At 43.3% G+C, this 27,534-nt stretch overlaps 1 protein-coding gene across 4 annotated transcripts in view; it reads left to right on the top strand.

Moving 5' to 3' along the window:
• Window positions 1-27,534, top strand: part of PLEKHM3 (pleckstrin homology domain containing M3) — a 223,424-nt gene that overhangs the window by 43,834 nt on the left and 152,056 nt on the right. For all 4 annotated transcript variants that reach the window (XM_019975994.2, XM_070770990.1, XM_070771000.1 and 1 more), the window contains exon 3: window positions 7,967-8,902. In XM_019975994.2, the coding sequence (XP_019831553.1) occupies window positions 7,967-8,902 (936 nt within the window). The remainder of the gene's footprint in view (window positions 1-7,966; window positions 8,903-27,534) is intronic.

Below are 27,534 nucleotides of genomic sequence, written 5' to 3'. Positions count from 1 at the left end.
GCATAAAGTGATCAAAATGGAAGCACGTTTTGTTTAATTACATATGGTAATATATGTGAATAAGTCTCGCTATTATTTATATTATTATTACATATATATATATGATGTCTAAAAGCTTAATATCAGATACTCTACAGTCTGGGAAGAAGGATTGTGAGTGCTGGGATGTGGAGGCAGAAACCTTTTTTTACCTTTCTTATTGATTTTCTTGGAATATTTTTTATATAATTTAATACATATTTGATGAGTGTGAAATAGTATCTGAAATATGAGTCGCCAAGGTGGTATAGCCATAGGGCCTTGTGGCTTCAGGGGAGGACAGCTGTGTTCAACTAAAGGGGACAAGGAAAGGCCTCGGGAAGAAGTGAGATTTTATACTAGCTCTTACATATGAGGAAAACGTGGACAAGAAGAGATTCAAGGAAATCTAGGCTGGGGGGAACAGTGAGAGAGAATCCATGGTTGGGAGGGGCCAGTAGTAAAAGTCACAGCAGGTCCCCTGGCTGGAGTGTGGTTAGTGGAGGAGAGTGGCTGTGGAAGCGTGTGGAAGGCTCCTGGAGAAATTCATAACAGAGGGATCAGGCTAACATCATCTGACCCTCCTAATCAATCTCCACATCCCTACAAGCAGGACAACCACCTGTAGCATATTCTCACAAAAAAGAAGAGCATCTACCTGGACCTTGAGATCTGTATAGCAGTTGACAGTAAACCTAGGAAACAGGAGCATTTGAACAATACCCTGAGGATACATTCAGCCAAATCCAGGCTGTGCAAAATTCTACAGGACAAAGGAACGAATTTCTTCAATAAATTATTGCTGTTCAGTTGCTAAGTTGTGTCCTGTAGCCTGCCAGGCTCCTCTGTTCATGGGATTTCCCAGGCAAGAATACTGGAGTAGGTTGCCATTTCCTCCTCCAGGGATATTCCCCACCCAGTGATTGAACCTGCATCTCCTGCATTGGCAGGAAGATTCTTTACTTCTGAGCCACTAGAGAAGCCCAAAATATATGCCATGACAAAGAGGGAGAAAGAGGGAATTGTTACAGATTAAAAGAGACTTAAAAGACCTATCACAACTGTATGGATCACAAACAAGCTGTGGAAAATTCTTAAAGAGAGGGGAATTCCAGACCACCTTACCTGCCTCCTGAGAAACCTGTATGCAGGTCAAGAAGCAAGAGTTAGAACCAGACATGGAACAATGGACTGGTTCAAAACTGGAAAGGACTTTGTGAAGGCTGTATATTGTCACCCTACTTATTTAACTTCTATACAGAGTACATCATGCAAAATGCCAGCCTGGATGAAGCACAAGCTGGAATCAAGATTTCTGGGAGAAATACCAATAACCTCAGATATGCAGATGACACCACCCTTATGGCAGAAAGCGAAGAGAAACTAAAGAGCCTCTTGATGAAGGTGAAAGAGGAGAGTGAAAAAGCTGACTTAAAACTCAGCATTCAAAAAACAAAGATCATAGCATCTGGTCCCATCACTTCATGGCAAATAGATGGAGAAACAATGGAAACAGTGATAGACTTTATTTTCTTGGGCTCCAAAATCACTGCAGATGCCACCTGCAGCCATGAAATTAAAAGACGCTTACTCCTTGAAATATGTTGACAAACCTAGACAACATATTAAAAAGCAGAGACATTACTTTGCCACAAAGTTGCGTATAGTCAGATCAGATCAGATCAGTCGCTCAGTCGTGTCTGACTCTTTGTGACCCCATGAAGCGCAGCACGCAAGGCCTCGCTGTCCATCATCAGCTCCCGGAGTTCACTTATACTCACGTCCATCGAGTCAGTGATGCCATCCAGCCATCTCATCCTCTGTCGTCCCCTTCTCCTCCTGCCCCCAATCCCTCCCAGCATGAGTCTTTTCCAATGAGTCAACTCTTCGCATGAGGTGGCCAAAGTACTGGAGTTTCAGCTTTAGCATCATTCCTTCCAAAGAAATCCCAGGGCTGATCTCCTTCAGAATGGACTGGTTGGATCTCCTTGCAGTCCAAGGGACTCTCAAGAGTCTTCTCCAACACCACACTTCAAAAGCATCAATTCTTTGGCGCTCAGCCTTCTTCACAGTCCAACTCTCACATCCATACATGACCACAGGAAAAACCATAGCCTTGACTAGACGGACCTTTGTTGGCAAAGTAATGTCTCTGTTTTTGAATATGCTATCTAGGTTGGTCATAACTTTCCTTCCAAGGAGTAAGCGCCTTTTAATTTCATGGTTTTTCCAGTAGTCATGTATGGATGTGAGAGTTGGACCATAAAGAAAGCTTTGCTCCAAAGAATTGATGCTTTTGAACTATGGTGTTGGAGAAAACTCTTGAGAGTCTCTTGGAGAGCAAGGAGATCATACAGTCAATCTTAAAGGAAATCAACCCTGAATATTCATTGGAGGGACTGATACTGAGACTGAAACTCCCATACTTTGGCCACCTGATGCAAAGAATCGACTCATTGGAAAAGACCCTGATCTTGGGAGGGGCTTCCCTGATAGCTCAGTTGGTAAAGAATCTGCCTGCAATGCAGGAGATCCTGGTTCGATTCCTGAGTCAGGACGATCCCCTGGAGAAGGGATAGGCTACCCACTCCAGTATTCTTGGGCTTCCCTTGTGGCTTAGCTGGTAAAGAATCTGCCTGCAATGGAGGAGACCTGGGTTCATTCCCTGGGTTGGGAAGATCCTGTGGAGAAGGGAAAGGCTACCTGCTCCAGTATTCTGACCTGGAGAATTCCATGGGCTGTTTAGTCCATGGAGTCGCAAGTAGTCGGACATGACTGAGTGACTTTCAGTTTCACTTTCACTGATGCTGAAGGCAGGAGGAGAAGGGGACGACAGAGGATGAGATGGTTGGATTGCATCACTGATTCAATGGACATGAGTTTGAACAAGCTCTGGGAGATGGTGAAGGACAAGGAAGCCTAGTGTGCTGCAGTCCATGTGGTCAAAAATAATCAAGACACGACTGAGATCCTGAACAACATAAAGACCTGTCAACCAAATCAGTGTGTAAACTTAAATTGAACAAATCATCTATATAAAGAAATTTTTTGAGATAATCTGGGACAATGAGGTACAGACTGGGTATTAGGTAAGGAATTATTAATGTTTGGGACATAAAAATGGTATGATATATATTGTAAAGTTCTTATCTGTTAGATTGGAGGTATAGCCTGAAGTATTGACATTAGAAACGATGAAATGTCTGCAATTTGCTTTCAAAAATATTCCAGCAAACACACACACACAAAGCATGAGTTGGAGACGAGACAATAGCAGAAACTTGGTGATTTTGTTAAAATTAATTTATTTATTTTAATTGGAGGCTAATTACTTTATAGTATTGTGGTGATTTTTGCCATACATAGAAATGAATCAGCCACGGGTGTACACGTGTCCCCATCCAGAACCCCCTCCCACCTCTTTCCCCACCCCATCCCTCTGGGTTGTCCCAGTGCACTGGCTTTGAGTGCCCTGTTTCATGCATTGAACTTGGACTCTATTTCATATATGGTAATATACATATTTCAGTGCTAGTCTCTTAAATCATCCCACCTCACCTTCTCTCACAGAGTCCAAAAATCTGTTCTTCATATCTGTGTCTCTTTTGCTGTCTTGCATACAGGGTAGTCATTACCATCTTTCTAAATTCCATATATATGCATTAATATCCTGTATTGGTGTTTTTCTTTCTGACTTACTTCACTCTGTGTAATAGGCTCCAGTTTCATCTACCTCATTAAAACTGATTCAAATGCATTCTTTTTAATAGCTGAGTAATATTCCATTTTGTATATGTACCACAACTTTCTCATTCATTTGTCTGCTGATGGATATCTAGGTTGCTTCTATGCCCTAGCTATTGTAAACAGTGCTGCAGTGAACATTGGGGTACTTGTGTCTCTTTCAATTCTGGTTTCCTCAGTGTTTATGCCCAGCAGTGGGATTGCTGGGTCATATGGCAGTCCTATTTCCAGTTTTTTAAGGAATCTCCACACTGTTCTCAATAGTGGCTGTACTAGTTTGCATTCCCACCAATAGTGTGGAAGCTTGGTGATTTTTTTAGACTGAGGGTTGGGTCCATAGGAAAATGTGTTACAGTCAACGTAAGGAGTTTGAACTTTATTATGTAGGACTAGGAAACTTGTGCAGGATTTTGGGCTGATGGGGAGGCATGAGAAAGGTTATAAGTGGCCCAGAAAGGGAGGACTCACCATGGGAGCCCATTTAAGGTCTTGATTAAGATGGTGGCTATGAGAATAGAAACTTTTTTTTGAGAACAGAGAGAGGAAATAATGGCAAAAGAGGAACTCTTTGGTGGGTTGGCAGTACAGAAATGAATCAGGTGCATAAGGTGGGGCGGAAATCCCCTTTTCCTCTTCAGTCAGTGGCAAGTTTTATCCTTAAGCCACTGCTCTGAGTAGTATGGAACAAGGAGAGTGAAAAGGGATCTTTGTTGAGGAGGAACTGAGCTAAGACTTCATAACTGGCCACAGTGGAAAGCAGTGGGGAAACAGAACTCTCAGGTTCTTTTTATGCTTTTGTCTTGTTTCTTGCTCTTTTTCAAGAGAGAATTAGTCTCTTGTAGTTTCAGTATGAAATTTATAGATACAGTGATTCATTTTGATCACCTGTCTGTTTTCATTGGGGAAATGGTGATAATCTTTGTCAGAAGTTCGACCTGAATCATTTATGATATTAGTTAAGACAGAGATAATATTGTTCATTTGTGAAATGGGACACTTTAGAAAAATGTAGGTGATGAAATGATGTGGTCTGGGGAAATAAAAATTGACCTATGGAAATTAGTGGAAGCTTAGATCTAAGTGTATAACTTCTGATTTGTCAATAGCAAAAATATTCAAGATAGATTCAGCAGAAAGTAACAGCAAGGGATTAAAGAGAAATGGTAGTTCTCCAGCCCTCTACAGTCAATGATAATTCATACTTCACACACAACATACTGATAAGGTTTGATATAAACAGGCCCTCCAGAAAGGAATACACTCTGAGAATAGTTTTTTAATCACATCTGTTCTCTTCTTTTTCAAGAAATTACACTACAAACTGCAGTCTATAAGGATGGGTCATATCCTATGATTAACCCCCCTCTTTTCTTTCTCAGTTTAACATACCTATTTAGAGAGGGCTGAGCTGAGGTAGGAAGAAAATATTGAAACACTGTGCATTCTTTACCTTATTCTGCAGCAAGAAGGTGGGGGAACTTTTGAGACTCCCTACTAGACTTCTATTTAGTCCACCCAAGCTGGCATCTGTTCTCCTAGCTTATAAAGGCTTCCTAGGTGGCTCAGTGATAAAGAACCTGCCTGCCATTGCAGGAGACGTGGGTTCAATCCCTGGTCAGGAAAATCCCCTGGAGGAGGAAATGGCAACCCGCTCCAGTATTCTTGCCTGGAGAATCCCATGGACAGAGGAGCCCGGAGGGCTACAGTTCATGAGGTCACAAAGAGTCAGACACAACTGAATGAATGAGCACACACACACACACCCTAGCTTATACAATCAGAAAGGAGCGAGGTGTGCTTCTGGTTTAGGTCCAGTTAAAGTTAGACTTAATAATTTGTGGTAGCTGTTGTAAAAAGCTCTCAGGGAGGAGAGAAAAGGAGAGGAAATTTCCTAGCTAAAAGCAAGAGAGATGGTTTTTCTTTTGCTCAGGAATGCGTAGCTGAGCTGTTGGGTCTCAGGAGGGATGGGGATGGAGGGATGCGTGGTTATGGGTCTTGTTATGGAAAAGGTTGAACTGTCATCGGCACCTGATGGAAATGAGAGGGAGGAGGCCACAGCAGTGTGTCTAACAGCACTGCCTCTCTTATTGCATTATCAGAAAAGAAAGATAACCTGAGAATAGTCTTCCATTATCTCTCTCTACAAAGGGATTAGTGCAGGTTTCAAGAAATTAATGGCTTTTCAGTTAGCACAGAAATACTAATGAATGTCAGGACCAGAGATGTAAAGTAGGTGAAATGAGCTTTTCTCTGCCGCATTTCTCTCCTTTTCTCTTTTGGTTTGCTATTTTAAGATCTAGATCTGTGTTACTCTTTTTTACTTTTTTTCTCCATCCAAGATCAGAAATCCTACCCCTTTGGGAATGTGATTTGTCTTCTTTAGGGAGTGACTCAATTAGTTTATGACTGTCTCCGATGTGTCAGCAAAAAGGTTGAGAAACATCTCAGAAATGAAGAACTTTACTAGGGAGGAGAGCTACCTCATTTTCACGCTGATGAAAGTATCAGGACATCTCCCAAGTGACAGTCCCCTTTTATTAAAGTGTGACATCTGTATCTATGGCAGCTAATCATTAGAGATGGCATGACCAGATGAACTTTTGGGGAAGAGGGGAAAAGAATGGAAGGGAGTTAGACCTACTATATGCTGGGCATTATGCTAGAAGCTTTATGTTCTAGAAGCTTTATTTCTATTCTAATTTTTACTAAGTACCCACTATGTTCCCTGGTGGCTCAGAGGGTAAAGCGTCTGCCTACAGTGTGGGAGACCCGGCTTTGATCCCTGGGTCGGGAAGATCCCCTGGAGAAGGCAGTGGCAACCCACTCTAGTACTCTTGTCTGGAAAACCCCACGGACGGAGGAGCCTGGTAGGTTACAGTCCATGGGGTCGCAAAGAGTCAGACACGACTGAGCGACTTCACTTTCACTTTTACCCACTATGTGCCAGACATTGCACTGTGTACCGTGACCTAAGGATGGCAGGACAGACCTCGCCCCTGACCTCTGTGGAGCTTACAGTCCAGTAGGGAAGACACACTTCTTTAAAAACATCAACATTTATTTTGTTTGTTCAGATATTTAAATAAATTATTATAATACAGCCTGAGAAGAGCCCATTCGAAGAGAATAATGTAGTAAGGATCCCTGATACTGACCCAGGGGTGTGTGTGGGCAGACTAGGGGGTGGGGTTGGGGGAGTCAGGGCAGACTCCTTCTAGAAGAGAGGCTCCTTGAGTGATGGGTAAGTGTGTGGTAGCTGGTGGAAGTGGAGGAAGGGGCGCTGCAAGCGAAGCGAATAGCGTAAGCAGGTTCAGAGAGGGGAGGGAACTGCTATCCAAGCAGACACCTAAGAAGTAAGCTAGTTGAGTCATGTCTGGAGAACTGGTCATGAACCAGAAGGCCCCTGGACGGGCCTTGAAGACTGATGGGAGTGTCTGAGAAACAGGAGTTTGTGAGCAGCATGCATCACGCTCTGTTCTTTGCACTGGCCCTTCCTGTCTTTACCAACCTAAAGAAAGATGAGTATTGTCAGGGAGTTAGGTCAAGTGGCAGGAGGAGCATTCTTTCTCTCATATTTGGTGCTTTGTAGAACATTGGGCTTCCCTGGTGGCACAGTGGTAAAGTATCTGCCTGCCAATGCAGGAGACACGGGTTCAATCCCTGGGTCGGGAAGATCCCCTGGAGAAGGAAATGGCAACCCACTCCAGTACTCTTGCCGTAGAAATCCCGTGGACAGAGGAGAGAGCTTGGTGGGCTGCAGTCCATAGAGGTCGAAAAGAGTCAGACATGACTGAGTGACTAACCAACAACAAAAGAACGTTACCTAGAAAACAAGAAATTCTGGCAAAAAGCGGTTGTTTAATGGGCCCGCAGAGCATAACCCCGGTCATTCCAGTGTTTCTGTTTTTCGAACAGGCTTCTGCCTGTCTCATTGGCAGCGAACCCCCAGCCACCCAGTACTTACTTTTGCAGTCAGAATTGCACCCTAGGTAAGTTCTTCAGATGTGAGGGTTTCCGTCAATTACATCTTGTTGATTAGACACTCTCCTGGAATTTTTACTACCTCTCTTTAATATTGTGTTTGGTTTGAGTCAGCAGGTTAGGCTGATCTGTTTGTTTTCTGGCACCTGCCTTGTCATCTCATTCAGTTCATTCATGTTCATGGATTAATACATTACTTCTTTTTTTTTTCCTTTCTTTCTAGAACACAAGCCAGCATTCCCGAACATCCTGAAGAAGGGTTACCTGGAGATTCGGAAGGACCATGACAGTTACTGGCAAAGCTGTTACGCCGAGCTCTCCCCCTACAGCTTATACTTCTACAGCCTCGACAGCAGTGGGAATCAGAACCTCTACGCCACGTACCAGCTGTCCCACTTCCAGAGCATATCTGTTCTGGGAAACCTTGAGGCCAGGCTGGTGGACACCGTCCTGTATGACAACACTCAGCTGCAGCTAAAGGCAGAGTCACCGTGGGAGGCTTTGGACTGGGGGCAGAAGCTCTGGGAAGGTGTGCATGCGGCCGCACCAGCCTACATGGGCCGGCCGGGAGAGCTGGCCAACTCCCCGGGGCTTGGCCATCATGTGGACTGTCCACAGAATCATTGTTTACAGAAGAAATCCCGCGAGCTGCTCATGCCATCCCCTGTGCTGGATAGCCCCAAACAGTATCAAAACATCCTCAAATCCGGGACACTGTACAGGCTGACCATGCAGAACAACTGGAAGGCATTTACGTTTGTGCTGAGCAGGACCTGCCTGATGGCCTTTCCGCCGGGCAAGCTGGACGAGGACCCCCTGCTGAGCTACAATGTGGACGTGTGTCTGGCCGTCCAACTGGACCACCTGGATGACTGTGATTCTTGCTTTCAAGTCATTTTCCCCCAAGATGTCCTCCGCCTCCGTGCTGAGACGCGGCAGAGGGCTCAGGAGTGGATGGAGGCCCTGAAAACAGCTGCCAACACGGCAAGGAGCTCAGAACAGAACCTGCAGGTCACGCTGAGGACCAAACCCAGGGATCAGATGGGTGGGCACGAACTCAGGAAGAACAAACGCCAGTCGGTGACTACTAGCTTCCTTAGCATCCTGACGACTTTGTCTCTGGAACGAGGGCTCACTGCTCAGAGTTTCAAATGTGCAGGTATGAAACAGCATTTCAGCCTAAAACTCATTAAAGAACAAAATCCTGAATCCCGCAAATGGAATTCACTTGAAAAATCCCTTTGAGAAGCCAGTCCCCAGTACCTCTTGCATCTCACTAAGTCGTGTCCAACTCTTTGTGATCCCATGGACTGTAGCCCACCAGACTCCTCTGTCCATGGGATTTCTCAGGTTAGAATACTAGAATGGGTAGCCATTCCCTTCTCCAGGGAATCTTCCCGACCAAGGATCGAACCGGGCTGTCCCATGTTACAGACAGATTCTTTACTGTCTGAGCCACCAGGGAAGCCCCACCTTTAAGGAGTTTGCTATAGTAAACCATCTATCCATCTTCATGCCACTCTGATGAAGTAAGTAGAAGCAGCTGTGATCTACCCACTGAATCAAAATGACTCGGCTGCAGCATAAGCAGGCTAGAATGTAGACTTCCTGAGTCCTCTGTGATTCCATTTCCTCTGCCTTCTTAAATCAAGGTCACTGGGAATGTAGACTGTCTCCTAAGAGACATCCATGCCCAAAGCTGACTGCTGGCATTCCTTAGGTAAGGAAAGCATCCATAGTCAGTAACTGTCATTGATCATGACCTTGTCAGATTCTGTTAAGGAAGACTCCAGAAAGTCAGCCTTGACAGAGAACCTGGAGATGGCCAAGTGCAGGGCGATGATGAATCAGCAGGGGACCTCTGAGTCACGATGGGCTGGGCCCTCATTCTTGGGACTCCTGGGGCTACCAGAACTGCTGTGGAGGGCAAGACCCAAGGTGGAGGCCAAGGCCCAGTTATCTGGTAGTCCTTAAAACCCTGTTATTGCTTCTCTCCCCTACTCACCATTCCTCTCACCTTCCTGCAAACAGTAAACCAGAAAGCACGCATCTCTCACTAAACCAAGTCTGTTTATCTCCTATGAGCAAAATCAAATTATTTCCCTTTCACTATACATGCTTGTGTGATCAGTCGAGTCTGACTCTTTGTGACCCCGTGGACCATAGCCTGCCAAGCTCCTCTGTCCATGGGATTTTCTAGGCAAGAATACTGGAGTGGGTTGCCATTTCCTACTCCAGGGGATCTTACCAACCCAGGGATCAAACCCATGTCTCTTGTATTTCCTGCATTGGCAGGCGGGTTCTTTACCAACTGTGCCACCTGGCAAGCCTTTCCCTTTGATTAAACCCCATGCAATTTGTCACAAGAAATTTACCATGGAGGTAGCTTTAAATGGAAGCTTGATTTGGAAAATTTCAATTCAGGTGTATCAGATTTAAGTATGTTGCTTAAAAATGAACAAGAAACCTACCACCAGTCAAGAGCAGATTTTCAATTTCATGCCCCTTCCTGCATTCAGAAAAGCCAAATAGCAGTGGCACAGTGAACCTTTGAATTTACCTTAGTTATGATGGTCGCCTCTTCTATTGAAAAATAATTTACTCAAAGCGGGGATTAAGTAAATCATCCATGCTTTGTCTGCAGGGCCTCAGTAGCTTGGGAGCCGACACTTGCAGGGTGGGCTGGGAGAGACCAGCAACTCTGAGCCATACTGGGTGAGGTGCACACGGCTGCAAGCTTGTGTGACCTTGTGTTAAGTCAGCCAGCTACTTTCAGGAAAGGTTTTTGAAATAAGGAGATGCTGGTTTTAGCACAGTTTTTAGAAATTATTGACATTGCAGTGTCTTCATTTACTAGTGCATATATTATATTTCAGAGTTCAGCCAGTCAATAATAATTTATGAGTGCTTGCTCTATGGATGTGCTGGAATTGTGGTACACTCCTGTGGCTTTAGACTGCTGAGGAGGGCAACAAATCTGCTGTGTTATTAGAATCGGGGAGAACAGCCCAGCTTCATTTTCAAGGCGGAGACCAGAGTATGAATTGGGACCTTCCTAGTAAAAGAGGGAAGAAAAGCCTCAGGTGTTACACAGAATGATCCCTTTGTGGCCCTCTACTTCACCTTCCTGTCCTAAGTCTGCTTCCTGATGGAATGTGCCCTGCATACACCTTGGGCTACCTGAGTAGCATCTCTAACACCCAGAGGAAGGAGAAATACAGGCAGAGGGTACCGTTCAGCAGGTATACCACATCTGGCAGTTGGAGAAAGGAGAACAGGAAAAAGGCATAGAAAGGTGAGTGGAAGAGACAGGGAGACGGAAGCTAAGTGGAAAAGAGTAGGGAAAGGATCACGTAATGGGCTGGGATAGGACCTGGAGCAGCTTCTTTGTGTGTGCCTGCTAGATTCTTTGCGACCGTATGGACTGTAGCCCACCAGGCTCCTCTGTCCATGGGATTCTCCAGGCAAGAATACTAGAGTGGGTTGTCGTGCCCTCCTCCAGGGGATCTTCCCAACCCAGGGATCGAGCCCGAGTCTCTTATGTGTCCTGCATTGGCAGGTGGGTTCTTTACCACTAGCGCCACCTGGAAAGCCCCAGAGCATCTGCTTTAGGGTCCATGTTTTAGGATGCCACCGTTTGCTGTGTGAATAGGGTGCTCACTGATTGACCGTCTGGAGAATAGGCTGTGGATGGTGGTAACAGGGACCCCAGAGACAGGGTAAGGTATCCTAAGAGTCCTTTGCTCTGCTTGACTTTTACCTTCTTGCTTTTGGTTTGGAGTACTAATGGGGCACAAGTAGCTTTCTCATTTGGCGTGGGGAGAAGTCAGTCCTAATTTGTACAGTGTGGCTGATTCTCAAGCAAAATGTTTAATTTCACTTCACGTCCCCTCTTCCATCAGAAACAGCTACGCTCAGTCGCTCTGTGGTACACGTGGGTTATGCGTGGCTTCTATTTTCCTAAATACCTGTGCCCAGAATACTGGTTTCCTACTCAGATAGGCATACTCCATCTCCTGTAGGGGGCAGAGTCTCAAAAGAAAAAGGCCCAAACTTAGTAAGCAAACCTCTGAATGTTGTTTTAAGTTACTTAGGAGGCTGTTCCTTATATCAAAGATTATTATAACAGATGGAACTTGAAAAATTGATCTATGTTTCTCACAAACACTGTTAATCTAAACCAGCTGTTTGTGCATTTAGTCCTTGTGTCCCCTAGCTTTTCATCTTCATAAAGACATGCATTCAGTGAAAGAGCTGGTTGCATAGCATGTTTACCTTCCAAGCTGTCAAAAAGTCCAATAAACTGTTTTTAGTTGAATCTTGGCTTTCTTTATCATTTTGGGGAGAAGCTAATTCACAGTATTGCACTGTTTAAGTGAGCCTCTTTAGACTACAGGGACTTATGTCCACTTGGTCCCTCCCCCTTTAAATATTCCTAATGAATAAACTTTAACAGTGGAAGATTGCACTGAGCAGGTCTTTATCATGATGTCATTCGGTTGCTATTCGGGGGAGCTACAGATGTTGGCTTTTAAATCTACAAAATAGTGCAGTTGGCCTCATTTCACTGAATACTTTCTGTAGGTGAAGAATTTTCTATATCCTTTTTAGAAACTTAGAGAGCCCCGGCAGAGAAAACGGACCCTGACCATCCCCAGATGCCTGAGGTTATGGTTTTGAAAATACATGCTTGCACGTAACTATTTATTTCTTAACATGTGCTTGAACTTTTTATAGTTGCGTTTGATTATGTGTGCTTTGTTACATGGCTCCCTCTCCAGCTCCATGGATGCTAGAAAACCCAGCTACAGCGGTCTTCCTGCTATTCTGTAACCTGTTCTTGCTCATTCATGGCTCCAAGGCCCTTATATACGCTCTTCCTTCTTTCTGAGAACGTGCCTTTGAAAATTAAATTCTTCCATTCATTCCACCGTTTATTGTGTACCAAGTTTCTGACCACATGCCTGAACCTCAGATGTACCTGGAGGAGTCAGTGGTCCCTGCCCTCAGGGATCTTGCAGTCTCCTAGGGAAACCAACATGAACCAGATTCATCACCAATGCCAAATGGCAACTGTGAGCAGAGCTGGGGAAGCAAGGCCCACAGGTCAGATTGGGGAGCTGTCAGAGTAGTGCCTGGAGAAGGAAATGGCAACCCACTCCAGTGTTCTTGCGTGGAGAATCCCATGGACGGAGAAGCCTGGTAGGCTGCAGTCCATGGGGTCACACAGAGTCGGACACGACTGAAGCGAGTTTGCAGCAGCAGCAGCAGCAGAGTGGTGCCAAGTGGAAGTCTATGAAACTGCAAACATTGTGTCTTTTCTGACCGACAAAAAAGGGCAGTTTGATAAGGTTGAACTTCATGTTTGACCTTGAAGTCCCAGAAGGTTCCTGGGCAAAGGAGCACATGAGGAAAGTGGTATTTAGGAACAATTAATTTGCTAGTGCTTTAGTACAACTTTACAGAAGCACTTTAGCAGAAAGTAAGGAATGCTTCTTTAATGAAGTCACTGGTTGGGATTCAAAATTATGTTTGGCAATAGGGCATCTATAGTTTTAAAATATTAATGCTAAAACAAATAACTGTGCGGCTTATTAAAATATTTATGGGGTATGTACCTGTAAGTGGTTCTAAATGAGGTCATTCACAAAATGCTGTATCAATTTGATTATAAAGCAGTAGCACAGTTTTCTTCAGGAATTAGAAAATGTGTACATACCTATTCCCCCTCAACAGATACTTGGTTTCCTGGCAGTAATATATACAGACAGTTCTCCTGTAATTTCCCAACAATCAAGAAACATAGCAGTTGAGTGTTATGCTAAAAGAGCCCAGAGCCTTGTTTATAGATGTGGCAAGAGATGGCAACACTCACGTCTCCAAGCGTGTTACTGCTTTGTGATTTGGAGGTGCAAACGGAAGGCCCACTGTGGGGCAGTGTTCTTGATTGTGAACCGAAATTGAAAATGTTAACAGAAGAAACAGCAGAAAAACAGTGATCTGAGGGGATCCCCTCCACCATTTCACACTGTCAGTTTTTATGGTTTTACTCCTTGGGCTGCTGTTTAACCTCTTAGGACTGCTCTTAGTGATTACATCTCTCTGGCATTAAGAGCTTTTTACTTTCCTTTTTTCTACCCCCCCTAGCCCTTGGGAGGGGTAAGCCCAAGGGGTGGGGGGAGTTTTGCTGTGAATTCTTCAGCCATTTAGTGCAAATTCCTGTAATTACCGGCATTGTGTCCTCTCTGAATGGCACATAATACAGCAGAAGCCATTCCTAATTGAGACCTTACAGGAGGTACAAATCCTCTCTTTGTTCAGCCTGACAAATTAGTGCCAGAAAGTGGCAGGGTCCGAGTGGAAATCAAAGGCAAGAAACACAAAGATGGAACTTAAGGCTACAGTAATAACCCTCTCTTGTCCTGAAGGGAAAAAAAGGAATGACCAATGAAAAATGAAGGTTTTTTTTTGTTATAAATTCCCTTGACATGACAGCACCTCGGGGCTGCTCTATTTATTTAGCAAAAGTGATTAAACAGTAATACAACAGGGCCGCCCATTGTTTCCCCCCGGTGCCCCCACCTCACAGACCCCTGCTGCCTCGGCTAATTGATTGACAATGAACCTCTGATAAAGAAGTATGTTGTTAGGACCTGAGGTGGGGGGAGCCTTTTTTCCCCTCTTTTTGTGTGTCTGAGTGTGTGTGTGTATGTGTGTGTGTGTGTGGGTGTGATTTCATTTTTGTTTGAATTGCACTCCAGTTTCTCTTTGCCCCACCCCTTCTTTCCCCTTTTCTCCCCTTTGCTTTCCACTCCCCTTACCCCAAAGCTTTTGAGCAGTTGCTCCCAGCTGACATTCACAAACAGGTAGTGAGGAATTAGAATTGTAGTACAGGCTTTTGACAAGTTTATCTTCGAGCAAACTTCCTCCTCTCCTTTGGTCCATTTAAGGCAGAACAGGAGTGTGAGAAGACAGAAAAGGGGAAGAGGGCTGATTATTGGTGCTTTAAGCTCAGAGAAGTGGGGTTTTTTTGTTGTATGTTGTTTTTTTAGTTTCTCGTGTATGGGAACGGATGTCTGAAGCTAATCTTTCAACTTTAAGAATCTGTGCACGTTTATGTGTGTAGGTGGGGGCGGCGTTGTAGAATAAGAAATAAAATTTGAATTATTTAAATCTCCCCTCAGTTCCTGAGAAGCAAGGATTGATTATTTTAGGATAGAACATGGCTGCTTGTGGTGTAATTCAGCACCCCAAGATTGCTGTAAATGGTGGGAAGATGACCAAAGGCCTCTAGGCAGATAATTAATAGCCCCTAGTTATATATGCTCAGCTAGCTAAGCTGAAGCTAAATCCCAAATTTAACTCTGTTACAGCTGCAAAAACAAATCATTTCAAGCCCCTATGAAAGCAAAATATATTAAACAAACAGTATCGACCTTGTTAATACCCCATGGCATTTCATGTGATAAATGAGGGCGTCTTTCTGGCAAAGGCCTGTTTTATGGCATCGTTTGGACATAAAAGATACCTTTACCCTGGTAATACAAGCATCCCTGATAGAAAGTATGGAGTGGTTAATTATTCATTAAATAGCTGCCAGTCTGGAAGTAAGCAGTATTTCGGACTTGGGCACAGTTAGTTACTTATTGGCCTCAGAGTAAATCATGCAGAATGGCAATTCTTAAGAAAAAGAGAAATTGAATTTGGGAGCTGATTATGCACGAGTCTAGGTAAAATAAGTTCTGTACATTTTTAAGTGCCAAGTCAGAAAGTTATACAACTTACTACTTAACGTTCTTGAAAAAAAAAACAAATTCCAGTATGGCCAAAAATCTGTTTTGATTCTCATGTGAAAAATTAGGGGATCTCTAGTAGCCAAAGTGCCAGACCTCCTAAGAAAATGAGAGACAAAAAAAGAAATTGACTTTCCTTGATAGCTCCAATTCCTCTCTTTACTACTATTTTCAAATTTGTCTCATACTTATTAGGAATGGTAATACAGTGAAGATTTATGTGACTTAAGGAATAGGCAGGTAGCCAATTGGAAGAGAAAGAAACAATTAGGAAGACTCTGCTGTGCCCCTCAAAACATAAATAGCTTGGAGTAATGAGAACTATTTAGTCCATTATAACCATCTCACTTTGTATTGGGCTTCCCTGTGGCTCAGCTGGTAAAGAATCCGCCCGCAATGCGGGAGACCTGAGTTCGATCCCTAGGTTGGGAAGATCCCCTGGAGAAGGGAAAGGCTACACACTCCAGTATTCTGGCCTAGAGAATTCCATGGATTGTATAGTCCATGGGGTTGCACTTTGTATTGTCTAAGTTATTTTGTTTTTGAGTGTATTTGATTGCTGTCTCCCAGAGAAGAAATCTCTAGTTCCTTTTGTTTGTGTGCTGGAGGGCTAAGTTTTATTTGCCCAACCTTGATTAGCACCATGGAGGCATTCTGATAGTAAAATCCGTAAGTGGAGTTTCAGTGGAGGATTTATTTCAACATGCATTTATTAAACCCCTCATGTATGTAGGGGCTTTCCTGGTGGCTCAGACGGTAAAGAATCTGCCTGCAGTATAGGAGACTTGGGTTCGATCCCTGGATTGGCAGGATCCCCTGGAGAAGGAAATGGCTACCCACTCCAGTATTCTTGCCTGAGAAATCCCATAGACAGAGGAGCCTGGTGGGCTACAGTCCATGGGGTCCCAAAGAGTCAGACACGACTGAGTGACTAATACTTTCATGTATGCCACACACATGCTCTTCCAGGTACCTTGGGATATGGGAGTAGGAGTGTGGTGTATGCTGTGCTCTTCAAAACATCTAGAACTCCTGCCCCTCCTGAAGTGTATTGGGGGCTGGATGGGACTGGGAGACAAAGGCGGGCAAGCCAGTGGTTTGGAGACCCGTACGTCCGTGGCTGTGTTCATGTCAGAGAACCCTGTTGTAGAGAACTTGAAAGCTAAAGTGCTAAAGGAGTGTCTTTCCTCACTCTTCCGTTTAAAACTTTGTCCTTCTGCTTCCTGGAGAATTAATCTCAGGGGACCATCATCTCAGCTTTTACTACCATCTATCAAAGATAAAACCTGAATTTCTATTATGTGCTCATTATGTAGTAGGTGCGATAGGAGATACAAGAGAAGCATAGGTGTGGCCTGGACCCCTAGGACATTATAGTCTGGTTGAGGGTGCACAAAGGAAAGTGAGGGATTACTAGACAGTTAGGTCAGATCCATGCTTAGTGTTCAGAAAAGCATTTGGTAAAAAACCCTCAAGATGGAGAAACTTGGGTTATCAGAGATTTTAATAATGTTGTTTTGTGAATGGTGAATGACTGACAGCTTTACCCAAGGATTATTGACTAACAAATTCCTTTCATCCTAGAATGTTGTCAGTAAAGATACATGAAAAAAGTGAGAAGCAGCATACTTGAGTAATTAGGAGCTAGGACTCTGGAATCAGACTGGCTAAGTTCCTAGATCTGCTACTCACTCTGTGACTTTGGGTAAATTACTTAACCTCTCTGTACCTTCATTTTAAAATTTCAGATGTGAGAAAATAATCACATCTACTCCATAAGTTTGTAGTAAGAATAAAATGGGTTAAAAGGGCTTGAAACAGTACCTGGCACATGCTATATGCTATGATTAGTCGCTCAGTCGTGTCTGACTTTTTGCAACCCCATGCACTATAGCCCGCCAGGCTCCTCTGTCTGTGGGGATTCTTCAGGCAAGAATACTGAAGTGAGTTGCCATGCCCTCCTCCAGGGGATCTTCCTAACCCAGGGATCAAACCCAGGTCTCCCGCATTGCCTGGCACATAGTAAATGCTATATAAGAATTTTGTTGTTCACTCAGTCGTGTCTGACTCTTTTCAACCCCATGGACTGCAGCACGCCAGGCTTCCCTGTCCTTCACCATCTCCTGGAGCTTGCTCAAACTCATGTCCACTGCGTCAGTGATGCCATTCAACCATCTCATCCTCTGTCGTCCCCTTCTCCTCCTGCCTTCAACCTTTCCCAGCATCGGGGTCTTTTCTAATGAGTCAGCTCTTCACATCAGGTGGCCAAAGTATTGGAGCTTCAGCTTCAGCAGCAGTCTTGATTTCAAGCAGAAAACCCTTGATTTCCTTTAGGATTGACTGGTTTGATCTCCTTGCAGTCCAAGGGACTCTCAAGAGTCTTTTCCAACACCACAGTTCAAAAGCATCAATTCTTTGGTACTCAGCCTTCTTTATGGTCCAACTCTCACATCCATACATCACTACTGGAAAAACCATAGCTTTGACTATATGGACCTTTGTCAGCAAAGTAATGTCTCTGCCTTTTAATATGCTGTCTATATGTAAGAATTATCTAGTTTTATTATTTGTCTACATAGGACAATAATTACATGGATAAAGATATCATAGGCCTACATACCAAATTTGCAGTTATCTCTAAACTAGGTTGGACAACTAATGTGTTGAGTGACAATCAAGATTCTGAAACACGCTAAAAGAATGGACCAAATGAGGTGAGATTTAGTAGGGATTAATAGATAATCCTATACCTATATTCAGAAAGTCAGCTGTGAAGATGGAAGGAGGAGAAACTCGATCTAATAGCAGCTCACGTGGTCATACAGATGAGATTTAGTAGGGATCAATAGATAGTCCTATACTTAGGTTCAGAGAATCAGCTACAAAGATGGAAAGAGGAGAAACTTAATCTAATAGCAGCTCATGTGGTCATACAGATGAGATTTAGTAGGGATCAATAGATAGTCCTATACTTAGGTTCAGAGAATCAGGTACAAAGATGGAAAGAGGAGAAACTTAATCTAATAGCAGCTCACGTGGTCATACAGATGAGGCCCTGGGGAAGCCGGCATTTGTGCTGTTGTGGCTACACAAAGTGCAAGCACAAAACAGGTCCAGAAAGCAGAGAACGTATCCTCACTGTGGCCAGAGCACACCTGGAAATGTCAGTTATGGATGCTGCTTTAGGAACAAACAAATATCTACTGACACTCGATAGGATAGTGAAGGGACTAAAAAGCCCTGCCATACAAATGTCACCCAGGATAGGGAGGACCCGTCTTGTTTCCACATTATTTGAAGGCTGCCATTTAGAAGAGAAAATAGGCTTACTTTGTGTAGTTCCATTGGCTCAAAGTAACAGAAATGCCCAGAGTAGAATGGATTTTCCTTATTGAAGAGGGTTTGATGGCCATGGGTGAAAATGAGTAGAGTGGCAATGAGACCAGAGGGTCTGGAACGTTGACCTCAAGGCCAGTCTTCTAACTTGTCTGAGCTTCGTGTTTCTCCTCTGCAGGATGAAGAGGTGCATTAATTCAGCCCTTCTGCAAATATTTATTGAATTTCTTCTATATTTTATGCAGTATGCTTGATGCATAGTGAACAAGATAATCCCGTTGTATGTCCTCACAGAACTTGAAAGCCGGAAGCCAACTGAATAAGTAACTCTGGCACCTGAAGGTCTTTGAGTATCTTTCCAACACTTCCAACTGTCTGTGGTATTTTAGAGGGGACAGTTTTGCTCTGTATGGTCCCTTTTATCTCTCATTCTGTGATTCTTTGAAATATCTATAGAAGATTAGAGAAAATTAGATTAATGTGGTCCTCCATTTAAACTTCATTTAATAAGCAATGCCTTTTTGCTTTGGGTAACAGTATTTAAACCATTAGAAATATCACTTGACTAAGAAGACAGGAGATGGGATTTTTTTTTTTTTTCTGATATCTGTCATTGGATAAATTACTCTTTCGTAGTCTAAGTTTCTAGATCCAGGAAATTCATTTTCAATAAAACTAAATGTATATTAAGAATGTGAATACACACTGAAATAGTACTGTCACTATGGAAGAAGAAGAATGTTATATAATTTGCGTTTTGAACTATTTCACATCCTAAAATTCAGAGAGATCTGATCACTTTATATAAGTAGGCCGTTTGATTTTATAGGATATAAATTTGCTTTTTGATTTATTCCTGGTATTCTCATCATAGAAGTCACATGTTGTCTTTGATATGTTTCAGAAGAATAAAATCATTTTGAATTTCAGAAGATAGGGATCTTTTGATAGACCTTCCTGAACTTCATAGACCATAGCTGTGCTATCTTTTTTTAAAAAAGCTGTTCATTTCTCCTAGTCTTTGTTGCTATACTTTGGTCTGGAAAGTTCTTGTCCCTTTTTGTAGCTTCCTTTATGGTTAACATTGTTCTCATCGTGTGTTCATTTCCGGCTAAACTTCTAAAGTAAGTGTTAATATACTATTGGACTCTACGTTGAGTTAAAAGTTTCTATTTACTGACCTTTCACTGGGAGGGAAATTGGTCTAGGTGTGGTTTTAGGACAGACTGGGGTAGGTTCTTTTAATTTCTAACTAAGTTCCATGAAAAACTAAGCTTTCATGAAGTCCTTAGAATAAGAGCTACTAGAGAGGTTTTCTAAACTCCATTATACTGCCTAAAAGCAGAAACATTTTTAACTGAAAAACTTGCTGTTTTATCATATGTCTCTGAATAAGAAATTGGGGAATGGAGTAGTGCCAACTTATTTCTTGCATTAATATTTCCATCCATTCATTCAACAGACATGGGCCTAATACGGTCCCCAAAATTGAGGACCCTAGAAAATATGGCTATAAACGGGTCTTTATACCTTGAAACATTCTAATATAGAAAATGTTTTCATTAAATTATGTTAGTTAAAAAAAAAAAACAACATGAAACTCCTTTACATGTTTCTGATAAAAAGTGGAGCAGGCCTGCAAAGCCATGTGATCACGGGTGAAAGCCAGTGTTTTGGGTACAGTTTTGTATTGTGCTTTGTTGAAGACTTCTAGGTGTGAACAATCCTTTATACTCCTAGAGACTTATTTCCAAGCCTTTCATGACCACTCTCCCCAAACCCCACTCTTATCCTGCAGGTAAACTGGACCATTCCTCCTGCTTGATTCCACCCACCTCCACTGTTGGACTCATGGGCCTGTGACTTGTGTCTCACTTTTTTGAGGGCAGGACCCCAGCATCTCTCAAACTGTGGTTGGAACACCATTTGCATCCAAATCACGAGCGTGATATGGGGAGCCCTGGCTGGATTCTTGCCTAAGACCTGCTGGAGTCAGAATCTCTCCAATCAGGCCTAGAGATTTCACGAACTTTCCAGTTGGTTTACACGCATGCAAAGCTTGAGAAACCACCAATCTAGCCCACAGAATGTTCTTAGTGAGTGGATCGAGCCGTATTTCAGCTTTCTTTAGGTTATATAGGTACGTTTCCTTTAATTGTTTCTTCTACCTATGACCATTCATACCTATGAGATATCAATCTGCTGATCATCTGTAGGTTTTCATATCCTCATTATATCCTGGAAACTACAATGATGTTCTTTTAGGGTTCTACCCTGTGGTGAATACAAATGAAGGAAGTGATTAGCTCAAGTCCTTGATCCACGTTTTTGGCTTCTTTTTCCTTTGAGACACTCTAATGTTATGTTTTTATTTTATACTTGGCATAGTTAGTGTTTGAATTTTGAGACTGGCTTTCACTTCACTGTCTTTTCTCCCAGCCTGGTAATTTTTCCCATAGATGACTACAGTGGCTTCCTAACCAGGTTTTCTGCTTTCATTCTTTTTTTTCTGGCCACAAGGTGTGACTTGTGGGATCTTAGCTCCCCAACCAGGGATTGAACCTGGGCCTTCAGCAGTGAAAGCACCAAATTCTCTGGACCACCAAGAAATTCTTCCCTGCTTCCATTCTAACCTTCCAAATCTTAACTGCAGTGAGTGTGATCTTATTAAAATTAAGATTGACCCTGGTAGACCTTTCTACACCATTTTTCAGTAGCTTCTCACTTCCTTTGATGTGAAGACTGGCATCTTTATAGCTCCTCCCTCGTGATATGGCCCCTGCCCACCTCCTAACCATCAACTCTTGTCCTCTTGTCACTCTCCCCTACACTGGGTTCCAGCCCCACTGCCTTCAACCACTTCCTTTGCACTTGCCCGAGAGCCTTCCCATGGTGGTTGTCTCCCCTGGAATATTGCCACCCTCACCATTAACCCCCAACTCATTCTTTAGGTCACTACTTAGATATCCCTTTCTCAAGAACACCTTCTCCAACCAAGCCTTCTGACTGACTCAGGACCTTTTTAATTCCCTCTGCTAGCATGCTGATCTACTACATCCAAAAAGTTCCAAAAAAGAAAACTTGAATTTGCTGAGTATCAGCAACTATTTGCATAGCATTTACATTAGGGATTATAAGTAATCTAGAGATGATTTAAAGTATGTGGAAGGCTGTGTATAGATTATGTACTCTAATAGGACATGCGAATACTACATCCTATTATTTAAGGGACTTGAGTATCTGCAGATTTTGTTAGCCATAGTGGGATCCTGGAGCCGATACCCCGTGGGTACTAAGGAATGACTGTACTTATGATTACGCTTTTATTAAGGAAGGATACAAATCAGGAACAGCCAAATGGAGAGACTCAGACAGCAAGGTCTGAGAGGGCTCTAAACACAAAAGAGTTTCCTTGCCCTCTCTCCATGGAGTCAGAGCACATCACCCTCAGCACACCAATGTATTCATCAGCCAGGATGTCCCCAGAGCTTCAGTGTCCACAGTTCTTACTGGGGCTTCATTATATAGGCATGTGTGATCGAATCACTGGCTTTGTGATTGAACTCAATCCCTAGTTCCCATTCCCTTCCCCAGAGGTCACACTGACTCCTAGTCCCAGGTCTCTAACTCTGTGGTTGATCCTTCTGGCAACAACCCTCTCACCCCAACCTGAAGCTATTTAGTGGCCCACCAGGACTCGCCTCACTAGCATTAACTCCGTTGTGATCCATGGGGCTCATGAATAATAAAGATACTTGTGTCGCTCAGGAAATTCCAAGGGTTTTAGAAGCTCCCTGCCAGGAACAAGGAAGAAAGACCAGATAATTCATTATCATACAGCAGCTCAGAATATTGAGTGGGCCATTTCTACCGCAAAAATGGAGCCTGGATGAAAGGAGGATGAGTGATGTTGTGGTTGCCTCTTAGTGGGCTTCCCTGGTGGCTCAGTGGTAAAGAGTCTACCTGCTAATGCAGGAGACACAGGAGACGCTGTTTTGATCTCTGAGTCAGGAAGTTACTCTGGTGTAGGAAATGGCAACCTGCTTCAGTATTCTACCCTGGGAAATCCCATGGTCAGAGGAGCCCGGTGGGCTAAGTCCATGGGATCTCAAAGAGTCAGACATGACTGAGCATACACTTCGGAGAATGAGAAAGGCATGGCCTGCTCAACCTGTTTCCTCATTTCTGGTATGCTACTGGTAGGTGCCTTCTAGCACTGACTGCATCTGCCAGGGGAGGGGAGATTTCTGGTGGTGTCTTCCTGGGTCACTGTGGGACCAAGCAGCTTCAGAAGCAAATAAGAAACTGGCCAGTCTTGGGCTGCCCAGCCTGGCTACAGCTCTGCCAGAGCCCCAGCTCAGGGTGGAGGGGTGATGGACACGTCCAGTGACTGTGATCCCTGCTGTCTCACCCAGGTACTGCTCTCACATCTTGGTTTAAAATAGAGTGTTTCCTTTTTAAACGGTTATTATAAAGATGATCAACAAAATTAATTTTATATATTACCTTTAACTGAAAATGCATTGTATGCTATTTTTAGATACAGGAGCTAGGATTTCAAAACCAAAGACATGTAGCCTTGTATCAGCTTCCAAAAGAGCGCAAATCACATTCATTTATTTCCAGCTTTATTTAGGCATAATTCACAGTTGACATTGTGTAATGTGAAGGTGTACGAGATGATGATTTAATATATGTGTGTAACGTGAAATGATTGTCACAAAAAGGTTAGTTAACATATCCATCACCTCACATAGTTACTTTTTTTTTGGTAGTGAAAACTTTTACCATCTACTCTTTTAGCAATTTTCAAGGATACAGTACAGTATTACTAACTATAGTCGTTCTAACCGGGTCTGTACTGAGAGTTGTGTCTTGCCCATATTTTTTCAGTAATGTAAATAAATCACGTGTGGCTGAACCAAAAGCTTTGCTAAAAGCCACTTCCTCCTTAAATCACCAGACCCATACCGCTGACAGAGAGGATAGACTTAGTTTGAAAGCCTTGGTCTCTTTCTTCCTTTACCAATAAAGATGTTGTTCTCAACCCCCAGACTTTGAGAGACCAGACAAAATAATAGACACACGTGATCTGGGGGCTGGGAAGGATCCAGATTCAGTAGGATAAGTAATAAATTAGGAGCACAAGAGCTCAGTCTTCTGTTTACAGCCCTGCGGCTGATTTATCTTAACAGCCTCGAGCTAGCCTGTCACCATCTTGCAGGTCGGCAACTTTGACACCATAACTTGAGGCAAGATTAAACTGTCTTGACTATGTACAATTCAAATGTTATAAAATGTCAGTTGCACTCAAAGTGCTAAATATTATCTATCACTGCATTTTTTCCCCCGGGAAATATGAGGGAGGACATTCTGTTTTATGATGTAAAACTGGATGGAAACCTCGAAGAAAATGATGTTTCTCAGCCATCGTTAGGATGAGGAATTTTAACTGAGTAAAAGGTGTCCAGTTATGTGGGGGATTTCCTGGCTACCCCTTGAGTCCAACTGTCCTGCATGACCCTCCCCTCAGTAATCTTCACCCGCCCACAGACGTACTGTGGTTTCCTGATTCTCTCCCTCTTTCCTCCCCACTCCCATCATTGGATGCTGTCTGTCTGAGCCATCATCCATATTGAGGCTTTCCAGGGTTAATAAATCATACTTCTTCATTCTGCTTCTAGGGGTCAGGCGGATGGTGATCAAGATCTTGCATGCATTGCTCATAGATCACATGCAGTGTTATCTAAGGGAGCCTTAAATTAGGGAGACTTCTTCACATGGTCACAACTGGAGTCCCTAAGGCCATGTCCTCTTGCCACAGCCAACGGAAAAACTGCTCCTTGCAGGCCAACTGAGCATGCCAAGGTCCTTCTTCTAAACTCCCTGGTCAGATACCTCATTTCCTTATCTGTGAGGACGGCCGGATGAGCAATGGGGAGAGAAGCTGAGAATACTGCTCTAGGAAATTCCTCTCAGATGGCAACGTGAAGACCCGGAAATAGGCATTTCTCACTTGGAGGTGTTGTGTGTATCTGTGTGTCTTCCAGTGTCCATAAATTAAAGTTTTATTGGCACACGGTGACACTTTTGTTTATGTATTGTCTGTGGTTGCTTCTGAGTCATAGGTGTTTTTTGTTCTCTTGCCTACCAGCTCTAAATATCCTGACACCAGCAGCCTATCTTCTTCAAATGCGAACCATATCGTTAAGAACCATATAGTTAAAAGATTAGTCTTGGCGGTGGTTGCAAATCTTTGTTTTTAGAAAGACAGAAAAACTTGGAAAGCAAGACAAAGAAGACATAAGGGAAAAGAATAAAGGAAGAAAGTAGACTAAGGCAGTTCCTAAATCCTCTGGAACACAAAGAATTTGGTGCAAGGTAAAAATGAAGGAATTCAAGCGTGGACTTGAAGCTGATGAAAGTGATTTTTTTTTTCACTTTGAGTCTGTTCCTAGTACTGCTCAGATCCACTCTCATGACTTTAATTTTATCAAATTGTTGTCATTACTAAAATAGCTCAGGTAGAAATTGCTGTAAGAGATGTTGTCAGGGTTTCTTCACAGGTTTTAGCAAGGAAGAGGAAAGGTTGTGTTTTAAAGATATTGTAAAGTTCAAAGAGAGGAGACTCTCACAAAATAAGCAGAGAGAAACAGGCATTAAGAATGAGGAGTGATGTGAAGGAGAATTCCGAAGGGACCCTGATGGGACAGTGTGTGTGACAGAAGCTACAAGCTGATGAAGCTAATGCACATGGAGCCTTCTGTATACATGCTGGAAGGAAATGTAGGTTCTGAAACAAGTCAGGAAAGGACAAGGTGCTTTTCAAGTAAATCTGAAAGATAATCTGAACCTCTAAGCCAATAAGAGGTTATTGATCTTTTCAAGGAATCATAATAGAGATATAACTGGGGAATCACAGAAGAATTAGTGGTGGCTTAATATAATGTTAAATACCAGGAGAAGTCACTGTAAACAATGTAATTGGGGCACACAGTGGATCCTCTGTGAAGAAAAAAGGATTCAGAGCAGGGCCGTGACTAGGGTGAGGAGAGGAAGGCACTCATTTGAGGCGTAAAACTTAAGGAAATGCAAAAAAAACCCAAAACTCTCAGTAACCAAGATAAACATTATTTTAATGGAATATTATTTAAAAATAAAAATTAACACCAAAAAGTTCATAATGAACAAAATAAAATTTTTTAACAGTATCAGATAGCATCGGTGTGACTGATTTCCTTGGGCCTCAGGCTCTAATATATGGTCCAGAGAAACATTCCAGTAAGACAGTTTACTTAAGAAGATATCTTCCCCCAAAGCTTTTAGTGTGTAAGTTCCAAGTAGCCCAGCCTGATGTTCACCTTGTTAATATTGAGGATGGTGAGGTTGACCCCCCACTTGTCTGTCTAGTGGGCTGCCAAATGGGGAATCCAGACTGATATACATGGAGCCATCTGTTTACACGCTGGAAGGAATTGTGGGTTCTAAAACCTACATTTTAGATTAATAACTATGATTTAGCAATGACAGATTCTGGGTTAAGATAGAACTGCAGTGGACGCTGTGTAAACCACAACAGAGGAGCATTATTTCTCCACTGGCCGTCTGCATGTTTAAAATAATCCGCTTAGTCTGGCCCCTTCTGTTTCTGTCTGTGTTTTTCAAGTAAGAGTTACTGGTAGCAAGTGTTTCACCAGCAGAGTAATTTATGAAGAGATGAGCCCCAGGCTTGGAGGAGGTGTAACTATCAGGTAGTCTATAGATGGTGGTGCAGTGTGGACAACACCTCTTTTTGGAGGCACCTCTCACGTAAACTGGGCTTCCCAGTTGGTGCTAGTGGGAAAGAACCTGCCTGCCAATGCAGGAGACATAATCAACCTGGGTTCGATCCCTGGGTCAGGAAGATCCTCTGGAGGAGGTCACGGCAACCCTCTCCGGTATTCTTGCCTGGAGAATCCCATGGACAGAGGAGCCGGGCAGACTACAGTCCATAGGGTTGCTAGTCGGACATGACTGAAGAGGCTTAGCAGCATGAATCATTCTCTTTAGATAGGAGAGCAGAGCTGGTGAAAGGGCTTTTACTCCTCCCTATTAATAGATGGCAACCCACTCCAGTATTCTTGCCAGGAGAATTCCATGGGCCGAGGAGACTGGCGGGCTACAGTTCATGGGGTCACAGAGTTGGACACGACTTAGTGACCAACAACAGCAAGATAATAGATGGTATATTGATTGCTTGCAGAGAGAAGTGACTAAGTAGTGCATGTGTGTGTGCTCAGTCATGGCACTATTGACATTTGGGGCCAGACAACCCTTTGTTGTGGGAGGCTGTCCTGTCCATTGAGGGATGTTTAGCAACATCCCTCACCACCATTCATTAGATGCCAGCTACCTCCACTCACCCTTTTGTGACAACCAAAAATGTCCTGACATTATAAATATCCCCTGTTGGGACAGACATTTCCACTAGTAGAGAACCACTGCTATCAAGAAACAAGGGCAACCAACTGTCTCCTCTTCTTCAGTTCTTTATAAAGTAGTGTCTGCTACTGAAATCCATGTTGATTTGGAGAAGACTGTTGAGAGTCCCTTGGACTGCAAGGAGACCCAGCCAGTCCATCCTAAAGGAGGTCAGTCCTGGGTGTTCATTGGAAGGACTGAT

Source organism: Bos indicus, chromosome 2, assembly GCF_029378745.1.
Source record: "Bos indicus isolate NIAB-ARS_2022 breed Sahiwal x Tharparkar chromosome 2, NIAB-ARS_B.indTharparkar_mat_pri_1.0, whole genome shotgun sequence".
Taxonomy (NCBI): domain Eukaryota; kingdom Metazoa; phylum Chordata; class Mammalia; order Artiodactyla; family Bovidae; genus Bos; species Bos indicus.
The sequence above is the reverse complement of the archived record's forward strand: the minus strand, read 5'-3'. Positions and strand labels throughout refer to the sequence as shown.